At 31.8% G+C, this 12319-nt stretch overlaps 2 protein-coding genes across 3 annotated transcripts; both read left to right on the top strand.

Annotated features, from left to right (window-relative positions):
- Positions 1-570: 570 nt before the first annotated feature.
- On the top strand, positions 571-5012 carry Hrd3 (HMG-coA reductase degradation 3). Of its 2 annotated transcripts, none has more exons than XM_076380830.1 (7): positions 571-858; positions 1871-2377; positions 2480-2727; positions 2859-3338; positions 3440-3668; positions 3864-4270; positions 4496-5012. In XM_076380830.1, exons 2-7 carry the CDS (start codon positions 1909-1911, stop codon positions 4919-4921), a joined length of 2259 nt encoding a protein of 752 aa, XP_076236945.1. In that variant the 5' UTR covers positions 571-858; positions 1871-1908; the 3' UTR covers positions 4922-5012. The 2 variants fall into 2 exon arrangements, with proteins under 2 accessions (XP_076236945.1, XP_076236944.1); XM_076380829.1 differs by having other exon boundaries at positions 1866-2377.
- A 3804-nt stretch (positions 5013-8816) lies between these two features.
- On the top strand, positions 8817-12115 carry LOC143180314 (uncharacterized). The gene is made up of 7 exons (XM_076379952.1): positions 8817-9137; positions 9491-9762; positions 9836-9989; positions 10602-10890; positions 10971-11231; positions 11401-11526; positions 11646-12115. Exons 1-7 carry the CDS (start codon positions 9004-9006, stop codon positions 11892-11894), a joined length of 1485 nt encoding a protein of 494 aa, XP_076236067.1. The 5' UTR covers positions 8817-9003; the 3' UTR covers positions 11895-12115.
- Positions 12116-12319: the final 204 nt, after the last annotated feature.

The raw sequence follows: 12319 nt of genomic DNA, 5'->3' as shown, positions 1-12319 counted from the left end.
AATTTACACTATGATATTAATCTTGAGTGATAGGAGAAAAACCAGTATTCTAATATTAATATCAATTATATAATAAGAACATTATAACATACTTTTATAAATTCAAACTATATGAGGTTGTTATTCGTTGTAATGAATTTTCTTCTTTATTATAATTCCCTCTATCGTAAATTATAATTCATGTCGATAACAATCAACGTGAAGAATAGATCAGTGGTTGTAACTATACCAACAAGTAAAAGCATATCATTTGAGTTTTAATTTGAATTCTTTTTTATTCTATGCTAAGCAAATTTCATATGTAACGATTTAGATTCGATTAATTTCTTTTTCATTGTTTCATTTGAATGAGTATCAACCTACAAATATCGTGTATGTAACTTATAGGTTATGTTGGTTCAAGAGGATAAAAAATTTTCAAACGAATAAGAGAGTGCATTTTATTCAAAATACGATTCAATTTCTACAGTCTTAAGCCTTTAATTGCGTAGTTTAAAAGATATATAAATTATATTTGTACAATTTGCGGCCAACTTCAGTTATTCAAAGTGTGAAACGAATACACTGAAATTCTCGAAAACAAACATTCGCGAAACAGCTGATTAGTCGATAGTTAAATGTGCAATGTGCTTTGGAACTCAATAATTGAAACAAATTACAGGACAGTATTTAGTTCAACACGAAGGAAACGGTGTCTTCGAAAATGATCGCGAGAAATCATTAGTGTGATAACCGAAAATGTGCATTGACGTGTCTCAATGACGTAACGTTGTCTTTCTGCCACGAAAAGTCGAATTCTCGAGATACGTACCTTAAGATGTTGTCAAGAACATTTTTATTAAGCTGTTCGAACTAAAGGTAAGAATATGAAAAAACATAAATAAATTTTTGTCTCATTGATGCGGTTTTTTTTTGCGGGGTCCATTCATGATAGGTTATAGAACGTACAAAACGTAATACCTTCGTAATTATTATATACAAACTGTTGATGTGTCAGCCTGTCTTCCGAGTCAAAACTTTATTGTTTTTACATTTTTAATGTCCAAATTTCAGTTTTCATAATAAACTATTGAATTCACAAAATGGGCATTAGTAATGTGAAACTACTTTTGTAGAATTTAGCAGGCAATAAGAGATTTTAAATTTTAGTAATTATTCAATTGCAATATTTAACAAACATGTTTCATCATTTCATAATAAATAAATTATTTTGTATCTATTAGCATAGATTTATTCAAATTTTAATTGATTATAGTTAGTATAATTAAGTAGCGTATTCTAATGTTCATGTACATGTAATTAAACCGTATTGTTAGCAACCAATCACATTGATTGTATTGATTGTTAAGAAAGATATATTCTTTTTGAAAGATTTTCATTCGAACAATTTAGACTATGTATATTTATTATAATAAAAATTTTATTATCGTTTTACTTTTGTTGGAATAATGTGAAATCATTTGAATGCATCAGTTTTAAAGAATGAGTATGATTCTAATATTCTTGAATAAAAAACTGTATCCCCTAAATATGGAGATAAATCTTAAACCAATTAGTTTAATTAAGTTTTAAAATTATATACATTTGAACATGATTGACATGTACTATATATATTACTTAAAGATAATGTATTTTATCAGAAATATATCATCAGTCTGATTTATCATTTGTAAATAGATCAGATAGTAGTGCTTCTTTGTTTTTATATGCAATCCTATAAAAATAGTGACCTTTTACTTTTTAGGAAGTAATTTTTCTGTAGTTCTTTAACGTAAAAGTTAATTTTGTATTATAATGTACTGATATAAAGTATTAGTGAAATGAAAAAAAGTTATAAAAATATTGGTTTTGTCATGTGTGTTAAGATCAGTTCATCAGCAAAAGCAAGATAAAGATACAGTCAGCAAGATGAAGCTAAGAAAGGAACTAATTTTACTCTTACTGGTTATGTCTGCTTCATCGGAGCCAGAAGTTTCTAAAAAACGATCTGAGACTTCTGATGAAGAAACAGAAGGTGATGTTAGTTTGGAAGAAAATGCATTTGAACGTATAAGGGAATTGAAAGCACTTCATGATACTATTTTAAAAATGGTACCTGCGACTGAACCATATTTAAGTGACAAGATTACAAAACGGAAAGAAGAAGTGGAGAGTGAGCCAAAAGCTAAGGATGAAAGTTCTGTAATGAGAAATGTTTGGATGAAAGCAATGATACCACAGACTAAAAATATAGACATACCAATCAGTAATTTAAGAATTGAAGAAGAAGATACAGAAGTATGGATCGAAGAAGAACAAGCTGAAGCTTTGAATGAAGAAGCTCAGGAACCTTTGAATGAAGAAGCTCAAGAACCTTTGACTCCAGAACAACAAGAAGGTACTATATTTTGTTAAGCACATGTGTAATTAAATATGTGAATTTTATTTTAAAGAGAATTTTGATTTAATATTACAATTCCAAAACTTCTACTATTTCCAGTGGAACAAATGTTTAGAGAAGCACAGAGAATTATAAATACTACGCGTTCTAATAAGGCAGAAGCATATCAGTTGCTACAATCTGCTGCATACCATGGTCATCGTGAAGCTAGATCCACGTTGGCATGGGCTCAGTTATTAGGAACACGATTTGATCCAACTTCTTTCTGGACATCTAAGCAAGACATTCCATCTGCTTATCAGACATTCAAAGAACTTGCTGAAACTGGATTACCATCTGCTCATATGGTGCATAGATTTTATAGTATATTACAGTAGCAATGTAAAATAAATTAATACTTATATCATATAACAATATTACCAACTGTTAAATCAATAATAAGTATGATAAGTATGTTAATATATATATTTCTTTGCAGGGGATGGGATTTTTATATGCAACAGGATTAGGTGGAGTGAATGCCTCACAGGCTAAAGCACTTCTTCATTATACAGCAGCGGCTCTAGGCGGAGACACTCGTGCACAAATGGCTTTAGGTTATCGATATTGGGCTGGTGTTACAACGCCTACTTCTTGCGAAAGAGCTTTAGATTTTTATCGCAAAGTTGCTAACAAAGTTGCAGAAAAAGTTTCTCTTAGTGGTGGACCTGTCGTTCATCGAATTAGGTTGTTAGATGAGCAAGAGAATCCTGGGTACAATTCAGGAATGATTGATCAGGATTTGATAGAATATTATCAATTATTGGCAAAGAAAGGAGATATAAGAGCACAACTTGCATTAGGACAATTGCATTATCAAGGCGGTAGAGGTGTTCCTTTAGACCACGTAAGGGCAATGCATTATTTTCAACATGCCGCGGATGCTGGAAATGATGTTGCAATGGCTTATTTAGGAAAGGTAATACAGTTATTTGATGTACAGTAAAGCTATAATAATTTCATTTATTTGATACAATCATGTTAAATCGTATGATGTTAATATATAGTATTATTTTCTAGATTTACTTAGAAGGCAGTGAAATAGTACAGCCAGATAATAAAACAGCATATAAATATTTTAAGAAAGCTGCAGAATTGGGAAATCCTGTTGGACAAAGTGGCTTAGGGCTTATGTATCTTTATGGAAGAGGGGTTGAAAGAGATACTGCAAAAGCTCTCCAGTACTTTAATCAAGCTGCAGAACAGGGATGGGTTGATGGACAGCTTCAACTTGGCAATATGTATTTTAGTACGTTCTTATGACAATTAACTACATCCATATTTCTATAATTAACTTTTACTTTATTTTATTTATTATTTCACCTCTTAGAAATAATTTATTTTTTTACTGTATATTTTAATATTTATAATTCATCCTTCAATTTTTAAAAACTTTCAGTTTAATCTGTACAATTTCATCCTAATATTTAAAATATTTCAATAGGTGGAACAGGAGTAAAGCGTGATTACAAATTAGCTCACAAGTATTTCAATTTGGCTAGTCAGGCTGGTCATGTTTTGGCATACTATAACTTAGCACAAATGCACGCTACTGGTACAGGCATGACGCGTAGTTGTCCTAGTGCTGTGGAACTTCTGAAAAGTGTTGCCGAAAGAGGCAAATGGAGCGAACAGCTAGTGGTTGCTCATACAGATTATAGGGAAGGTAGAATTAATGAGGCTTTTGTCAACTACGCTCTCCTAGCAGAAATGGGTTATGAGGTTGCACAGAGCAATGCTGCTTTTATACTGGATAAAGGAGAGACGTCGATACTATCAGAAGAAGAAGGATTAGTTAGGGCACTTGCTTTATGGGCCAGGGCTGCTGCACAAGGTTACTCTCCTGCTCAGGTATGTACAAAGTGTAACAAATATCCCAAACACGTTGCTGTTTGTAAATTCTCATTTATTTTATATAGTTATAATAACTTTTAAAATAATATTTTGTATTAACTAGTTAGTAACAAAAATGTTACTATAGAAAAAAAGTTATTTTAATATAGACAATCGAAACTACTATAAGCGATATTAATCTTATTAAGAGTGCTACTAATTATAAAATATTAATTACAATAGGTCAAGCTAGGAGATGCTCATTATTATGGCAGAGGAACGAAAGTAGATTATGAGGCTGCAGCTAGTCACTATCGATCAGCCTCTGAACAGCAACATAATGCGCAAGCAATATTTAATCTCGGATACATGCACGAACGTGGTTTGGGCTTAGCGAGGGATCGACATTTAGCTAAACGATATTACGATCTTGCGGCAGAGGCCAGTTCAGACGCTAGAATTCCTGTAGCACTGGCTCTTATTAAACTTTCATTCCTTTTCGGTCTGGATTATTTACAAGAGTTTAGCCTTGTCGATCATCTAAATAAATGGGACCAGCTCTTGGGTCAGAACTGGGACTTATATCTTATAGGACTGCTCACCGGAATGCTCAGTTTAATTATTTACTTCCGCAGGCCACAGCCACCACCTCCGCCTAGAATTAATTAATTCTATATTGTTTTCGGCTGAGCCCTTTTTCCTTTTAGATGAAGTCAACTTTGTTACTGATGGTTCGTAAATACATGCACATGTGCGTGCATATCGATATGTTGTTTTTATTGAACCACCTCATTTACACAAAATCATTTCGAATTCCACAAAAATTCGAAATCTCGTAATTACAAGGTTTTCACAGTAAGTACGCGCAAACTTGTGCCTGATTAATTCACATTTATTTATCAAAATTTAATGTAAATTCATTTCAATTACGTCTTGGAATTCTTGAGTTTATTATTTGGGAAATATACGATATTATTGTATTAATTTATATTCGGTATATGAAATGGAATTATACACTTTGATTCGACATTTTTTAATTATTTCGTAAAATTATTGAATTTAGAACTATTTTTTAATTATTTGCATTTACAAAATTTAACATTTGATAGATTTTTAAGTTTGATATTTCTTTGGTATGCATACTTATGTTTATGTTTAAGTACATGATATGTATTTTCTGAATTTCAATACGACTCAACATCATAAAACAATTGTATTTATAAGTAGGCAGTGTAATATTTAATACAAAAAACATAGCATATGTATACAAAAAACACCATATTCTACAATAATTAATGTTACACATAGTTGTGTAGGGTATACAGGTAGGTTTTCGAATGTGTGTATTTTTTACCACAATTAAAATTAATATTCTGTATTGAAAAAGTTTATCAAATTCAATGTTTATTACGTATACATTATTTAGCTATATTCGTATATGAAAAACAAGAAACTTTAGCAATGTAATTATGGTATTAATTTATTATATTTATTTACTAGTATATAGTCTTTTTTATTATGGCAAGAGTTTACTGCAGTAAATGTATTTGAAATGTTTTGTTTGCTTTTCTGCAATATCAAAGTATATACATTTATACACATTCTTTAAATACTTGTACATTGTGTTAAAAAATTACACTTTTTAATTAAAAATGTGAATATTTGTATAAAAGTGCATGTGCTATATATTAATGTATAAATACCTTTCCTATAATTAAAATGGTAAAAAATGTACTACTTCTCATTGTATGTTAATAAACTTTGTTACAATTCTTAAATATTCTGTATAAACATTATGTTTCTTTATAGAAAACTAGTTTTAAAAATATCTCTGATTTTTACAAAAAAAAATAAGTCTGTTAGACGTTTTGAAAAAAATTTACTGTTTTTTCTCTGTATCTAAGTAGTTAATTTAATCATAAATTCTGAAGTAAGTCTTTACAAAATTTATTTATAAAAGGTACTAGAAAGCAAAGAGAATACAATTATTTGTTTGATCCCCAAAAAATTTAATCATTAGTTTATTGCTTATTATTTTCTACGACCATTTTCTTATACATGTTAGGGATAAAAGATGCTTATAGACTTTTTAATTTTTTTTCTTTCTTTTTTTCAGAAAAAAATGTGCCAGTAATTGTGAAAGTCGTCTAACTAAAACATTTAATGATGTTGATTCAACACTTATCTTATAATCTAAATCAATGCAGTAAGTGATAAATTCAATCTTTTTAGACTTGTTGACTTATTGTTAGATCACTGTTCTAAATTACCAGACAGATACGAAACAACACCTGAGCCTCCATGAAGACTCCACTTTTCAGAGCTTCAATCCCGCTCAATAAGATCTGTTTCCAACCCCGGATATATGTAATATAATGGGTATTTACCCATATGTATATGTATACAATCCCCATTTCTCCTTCAATTGCTCACAGTTGTTCGCCCACGTGTGGCAGTCAGAAGCAATAAAACACAGTGGTGGTCGACTCGGCTCTCGCCACAAAAGCTCCTTGCTTAACATCCACTGTGCACGATGTCAACCACCCAGGGCAACATAGGTATCGTCATATTGCTACGACAGCGGCTGGACATCGTTCGAAAACTGGAGAACGGTGTCTTGATGGACCAACTGGCCAGCGATTACAGCGTCTGCTTATCGACCATTCGTCATATCAGGCGGAATGCGGTTTAGCTACACCAGCAATCGCGGATACCGGGCGCCGAGAATAGGAAGAAGACGCGGAGACCTGTCCTAGGCGAGCTGGACACTCGACTCTACGAGTGGTTCATGAAGCACTGAGCTATGGGCAATCGCATCACCGACACAGTTTTACAAAAAAAGGCGAAGAAACTGAACACGAAGTTCAGGGGTCCCTCGTTCTTCTCAGCTGCCAAAGGCTGGATCTAGAGGTTCAAGAACCGCTATGGTATCCAGTCTCTCAGGCTTCAAAGCGAGAACATGGACACTAAAGCGACGGAGGAGTTCGCTAGCAACTTCTTGCGGCATTTAGAGAGAGAGAATATTCAATTGCATAATGTTTATAACATGGATGAAACTGGACTATTGTGGAGGACTCTTCCTCTGGAAATATTATTCCACTTTGGGGACCAATGTCGGAGTATAACAAAGAGGGACCATATCACTGTGACCCTCTGTGCAAATGGAACTGGGACATGCAAGTTTTCGCCGCTTTTGATTCATAAGTACGAGAGACCTAGAGCCCTGAAACTCTGTTAGGATCGACTGTCCGTCGTTTCTAAGGTTCAGGGGAAGGCTCACATGAATCGCTACGTATTCGCTGATAGACTAGAGAATCATTTTATACCAGCTGTGAGGAAGCAGCAGATAGAGAATGGTACTTGGGGGAAGGTACTGCTGTTGGTGGATGGGTCTGAGGCTCATGTCTTGCCGCCAGAGGTGTACTGGAAGGACAGCAATGTCGAAGTTATGATTCTTCCAGCGAACGTTGCGACGATCCTGCTGCCGATGGGACAAAATCGTAGGAAAGGTGAAAAGGTCCTTTCATCATCAGATGTTGAGGAGGATCTTGGAGTTTTCAAGTGGGGTGCAGGAATTCTTTGTGGATTATAATATAAAGGATTGCGTAGATTTGCTGAATGAAGCCTGATTAGAGGTAACGAGAGCTAGCATTTACAATTCTTGGAGAAAGATCATAGGGATGGAAGAAGTGAGAGAACAGGTGAATGAGGAATAGGAGGATGTGTATGGGGGATGTTGCAGCGATTAGGGAAACAATGGAACAGATTGCGAGGGAGCCGATTCTTCGAGAGGAAGTTACGGAATAGCTTTCAGTCTGCGAGGAGACTGAGGGTGAGGAGAAAAAAGCTGCGAGTGAGATTCACGAGTATCTTGATCATAGGTTCTTACAGCTGGATGAAGAGGATATTAAAGGAATATTTAAGAATTTAGTTTTGTGGTCTCATGAACAACCTAATTTTGTTTATTTGTATGTGCATGTGTTGAAATGCTGTTATAAATTAAAACAGTAGACACGATGTGTAGGTACGTAAATGTATACAAATTTGTGTATATAAATGTAGTTAAGTCTACTTCTTCTACCTAAATCTAATTAAGCTTGATAGATATCAAGGACGTCCAAATTTTCTTTTAGAATAAAGATATTTACTGCAACTTCTTGGTTCCCACGGTCAGTACAGTAGAATCATGATTAACCCGTTCTTAACTATTTTTATTAGTCTTTTTTGTTGAAGATTCTGTACAATAAGAATACAGATTATGATATTACAAATGTTATAATAAGAGTATTGTAGAGTACTGACTGAGACTTGAATGATAGTAGCTATTAATTAAAAATAATAAAATTAGTTCAGTCAATTAATCCAAGTTCTATTCAGTTAATTAAGAATAATAAAACAAAATTTTAATAAATCTATTTTCTTAAAAAAATGTTCTACATTCCTTTTTTACATATCTACATAAATGTATGTATTCTTAATCTAACACAACAGTGACATATAACATATACTATAATATTCTAATAAAGAATGCGAATATCTAGTATTTCTGATATGCGAAAAAAGCATTACTATGTATAGGGAATTGAGAATAGGGAAAACTTCCGTAGCGAAATGTTCCATTGGTTACCAAATACTCTTCGTTACCGTGGAACCGGAAAACTATCGATTTAACAAAAGCTGCTATTTCTTCCTACAACCTGAGAAAATTCTAAATCTTTGTACAACAATACATAGTATTCAAACTGAGTAAAATGTTAAAGGCTAGGAAGAAGAAGCGTAAAGGAAAGGGTAAGAAAGAGAAGAAAGTCAAGAAGAAATGTATGGACGAAAGGGAGACCCTATCCTACGAACAAGAGATTTTGGATAACAACAGACAGCTAGCGCGGTAAATAGATATCTATGAACAAACACATATCTATATTTGTTCGTCACTATGCACCTGTTCGCTCAATATTTAAATTTCGCGCGTAGGAAGTTGAAGATCTAAATTCGAATTCAAAATGTAAAATCATTATTGCTTTATTTTTATATTACAATCGCATAATATTACTTGCGATTGTTATTTTAGACGTTAGATCAATTAAAAATTGAAATAAGATGGATTATTACATATCTTTAATAAAACGAAAAGTTTATACAAAATCTAAATTCTATGTAGTTCTAGATTTTAAATCAATTTTATTCAATTAAATACTTTTCATTTCATCTTTAATATATTACAAAGTTTATGTGATTTAGACTGAGAAGTCGAAATGAAGAACTGGAAGAGGAGGCAGTAACCGTGAAAGAAAAATTTCGACAGTTAGAACAGGATCGATCGGATGTGATCGCGCATTTGAAGAGGAATTTGGAAGAGAAGGTTGAGGAAGCGCGGGAACTCAATGAACGATTATCAGCTTTGGAAGAATTACGAAAAGATGAACTGGCTGCTTACAAAAAGAAGGAAGAATCGATGGAACTCGAATACCGCACGATGGAGAATAATTTAAGCGCTGAAGTTAAATTGGCTGGTAATATATGTACTTTTCATATAATACTGAATTTTTGAAACGTGAATAATTTAAACATTTCTAACTTTTCTAGCTGGTAAATTAAATGCCTTGGAGGATTGGCGATTGGCGCGACTCGATTTAATGCAAAAGTATGAAACTCAAGAAAAGGAAATGAGTGAGCTAGAACAACGATTGAAAGATGAACTTTATGAAGCTGAAAAATCTGTGATTATTGGAAAAGCAATGTAAGTCATGTTTTATTGAATTTATTTGTTAGAATTAAGTTTATAAATTTATTATAGTTAATATAATTAAACTAATTATCCATTAAATGTATGAAGCTTCGTATACTATTTCGCCGAACTGAAAAAAGCCAATTTTTAGAACTATTCTATTCTTTCGTTATTTTTGAGCAAATATATAACGTTAGATTCTCACCATAAGTACATCGATCGGGACTGGTGTGCTTATAGCATGGGAAAATAGCATATTTATTTCAAGGATTGACCTAAATTATCCTATCCATAGCTGGAACCTTGCGTGAATCATTTAATGAGGAAGATTAATATAAAAAAACGTATCGAAAATAAATAAAATAGCAACAATATACAAGCTTTTATTGAATATGTGCCAATGATATTACTAAGAATTTTTATCTTTATTATCTCAAATAAAAAAAATTAATTTTAAGACTTCAATAAGTAAAACTAGCTCATAGTTAAATTGTACTTCCGCAGTTTCTGAATATGTACCTTTAGTTAAAAATGTAGTAATCATAACAAGTAATTCTAAACAGTAATGCACTGTAATTATTACAATTAACATTTATATACTAGTTCATAATGTAATGTTAAAAGGATGAAAAAAGAAATGGCAGAGCGTCTAGATATCTTAGCGTATACGCTTAGTAAAGCAACTAATTTGAGAGTAGCAGAGACTACTCATCGCGCAATACGAGAAAATATTGCTTTGAATCATGAACTTGACAAGATTTTAAAGAGCTGTAGAGAACTTGAGATCAGCAGCAAGGAAACTAAAGAGAAAGAACGTCTTCTAAGATTACAATGCGAATTGTTTGAAACGGAATCCAAAATATCTTCAAATGTTGTAATGAAACAAAGAGATACTATTCATACATTAGTAAATGTAAGTATTATTCAGTGATGCTTTCACTATACATATCACTTCATCCTATTTCATGTAATTTTTTACATTCTTGATCATAGGATATTGAAATGTTGCTGATACACTATCAAGAAGCACAAAGAAATAGCAAGAGACTCGAACAATATGAGATACTTGCAGAGGATTTGAAAAATAGGAATGAGAAAGTAGAACAGAAAATTCAGCTTCTAAAAAAATATATTGTGAAAGTACAAAGTGATAAAGAAGAATTATATTTGAAAGTTCATGAGAAAGAAGAAGAATTATGTGCACTCAGGACTATATTGAGTCGTGCAAAAAGTTGCATTAAGGAAGCTTTACAAGTAAATAAGATTTTCAAGTAGCATTCATTCCTATCTCTCTTTTTTAATATTTCATTTTCAGGTTAAACAGGCCAAGTAAAATTTTATTCCTTAGTTTTGACAAACAGTTCTATGAAAACCATGAGACATCCATTATGTATCACTTTTAACTAAATAACTATTTTTACAGCTCGAAGGAGATATTACAAATGAAAATTATTGTGCTGAACACTTAAAACAGCAGTTGCTTTCTTGCCTTTGGGAAATATTAGAAAATGAAAATATTTTAAATGTTTTAAAGCATACTCCATCAGAAGTATGTAAATTATTATTAAATATGATCAATTATTTTGACATGACTACATTATTTATAATTTCATATAATTAAACATATATGAAAATTGGAAAGAATTCAATATTATATGCATTTTGTAGGTTGAAAATATTGATTGTCCTTATGAAAAAGGATGCTTGGGCCTTATTGACTCTCCAAAAACCAAGCAAGAGATAAAACATGATCTAGGAGAGGTGAAGGAGGAGGAAGTTCCACAATTTGAAGAAGCAGAAGCAGAGTTAACAGAGCTTCTGGAAGAAAAATTACCATCCTGCATATTTAGCGATATCAGTTCTAATATCCAGTCTCCAAAAGATTCAGTAACAGATAACACATTAGAAAATGAGTAGTTTCACTACTGTTTTAAGAAGAAAATTTGCTAATAATATTTTGCTATAATACTTTCTTTTTGTTGTAACATGTTTACTACCAAATTTATATAACTTTTAATTATGTTAAAGTTTTGTATATAATTATAGTTTATTACATTTTATTACTGCATACATATATGTATGTATAAATGTAAACTTTGTTGGTAAATATATGTTGTTGCTAATTTTCCCATTTTCTACATATTGGAGTACTAAAGTTTCATAAGTTTTATTTATTATGTAGGATAGATCTTTAAAAAAAATTATTCAAAAATACTTACAGAACCTCAATATTTAAAGGCTTAAATATGTTAAACCCTTTAAACCTTTTTTTAAATCAATTTATGGTACTATCTTAAATTATCAAGCAAGGAAAATATAAGCCAATTGACAAAATATCTATA

Source organism: Calliopsis andreniformis, chromosome 6, assembly GCF_051401765.1.
Source record: "Calliopsis andreniformis isolate RMS-2024a chromosome 6, iyCalAndr_principal, whole genome shotgun sequence".
Lineage (NCBI taxonomy): Eukaryota > Metazoa > Arthropoda > Insecta > Hymenoptera > Andrenidae > Calliopsis > Calliopsis andreniformis.
Note: the sequence above shows the minus strand (reverse complement) of the source record. Positions and strands in the feature narration are given on the sequence as shown.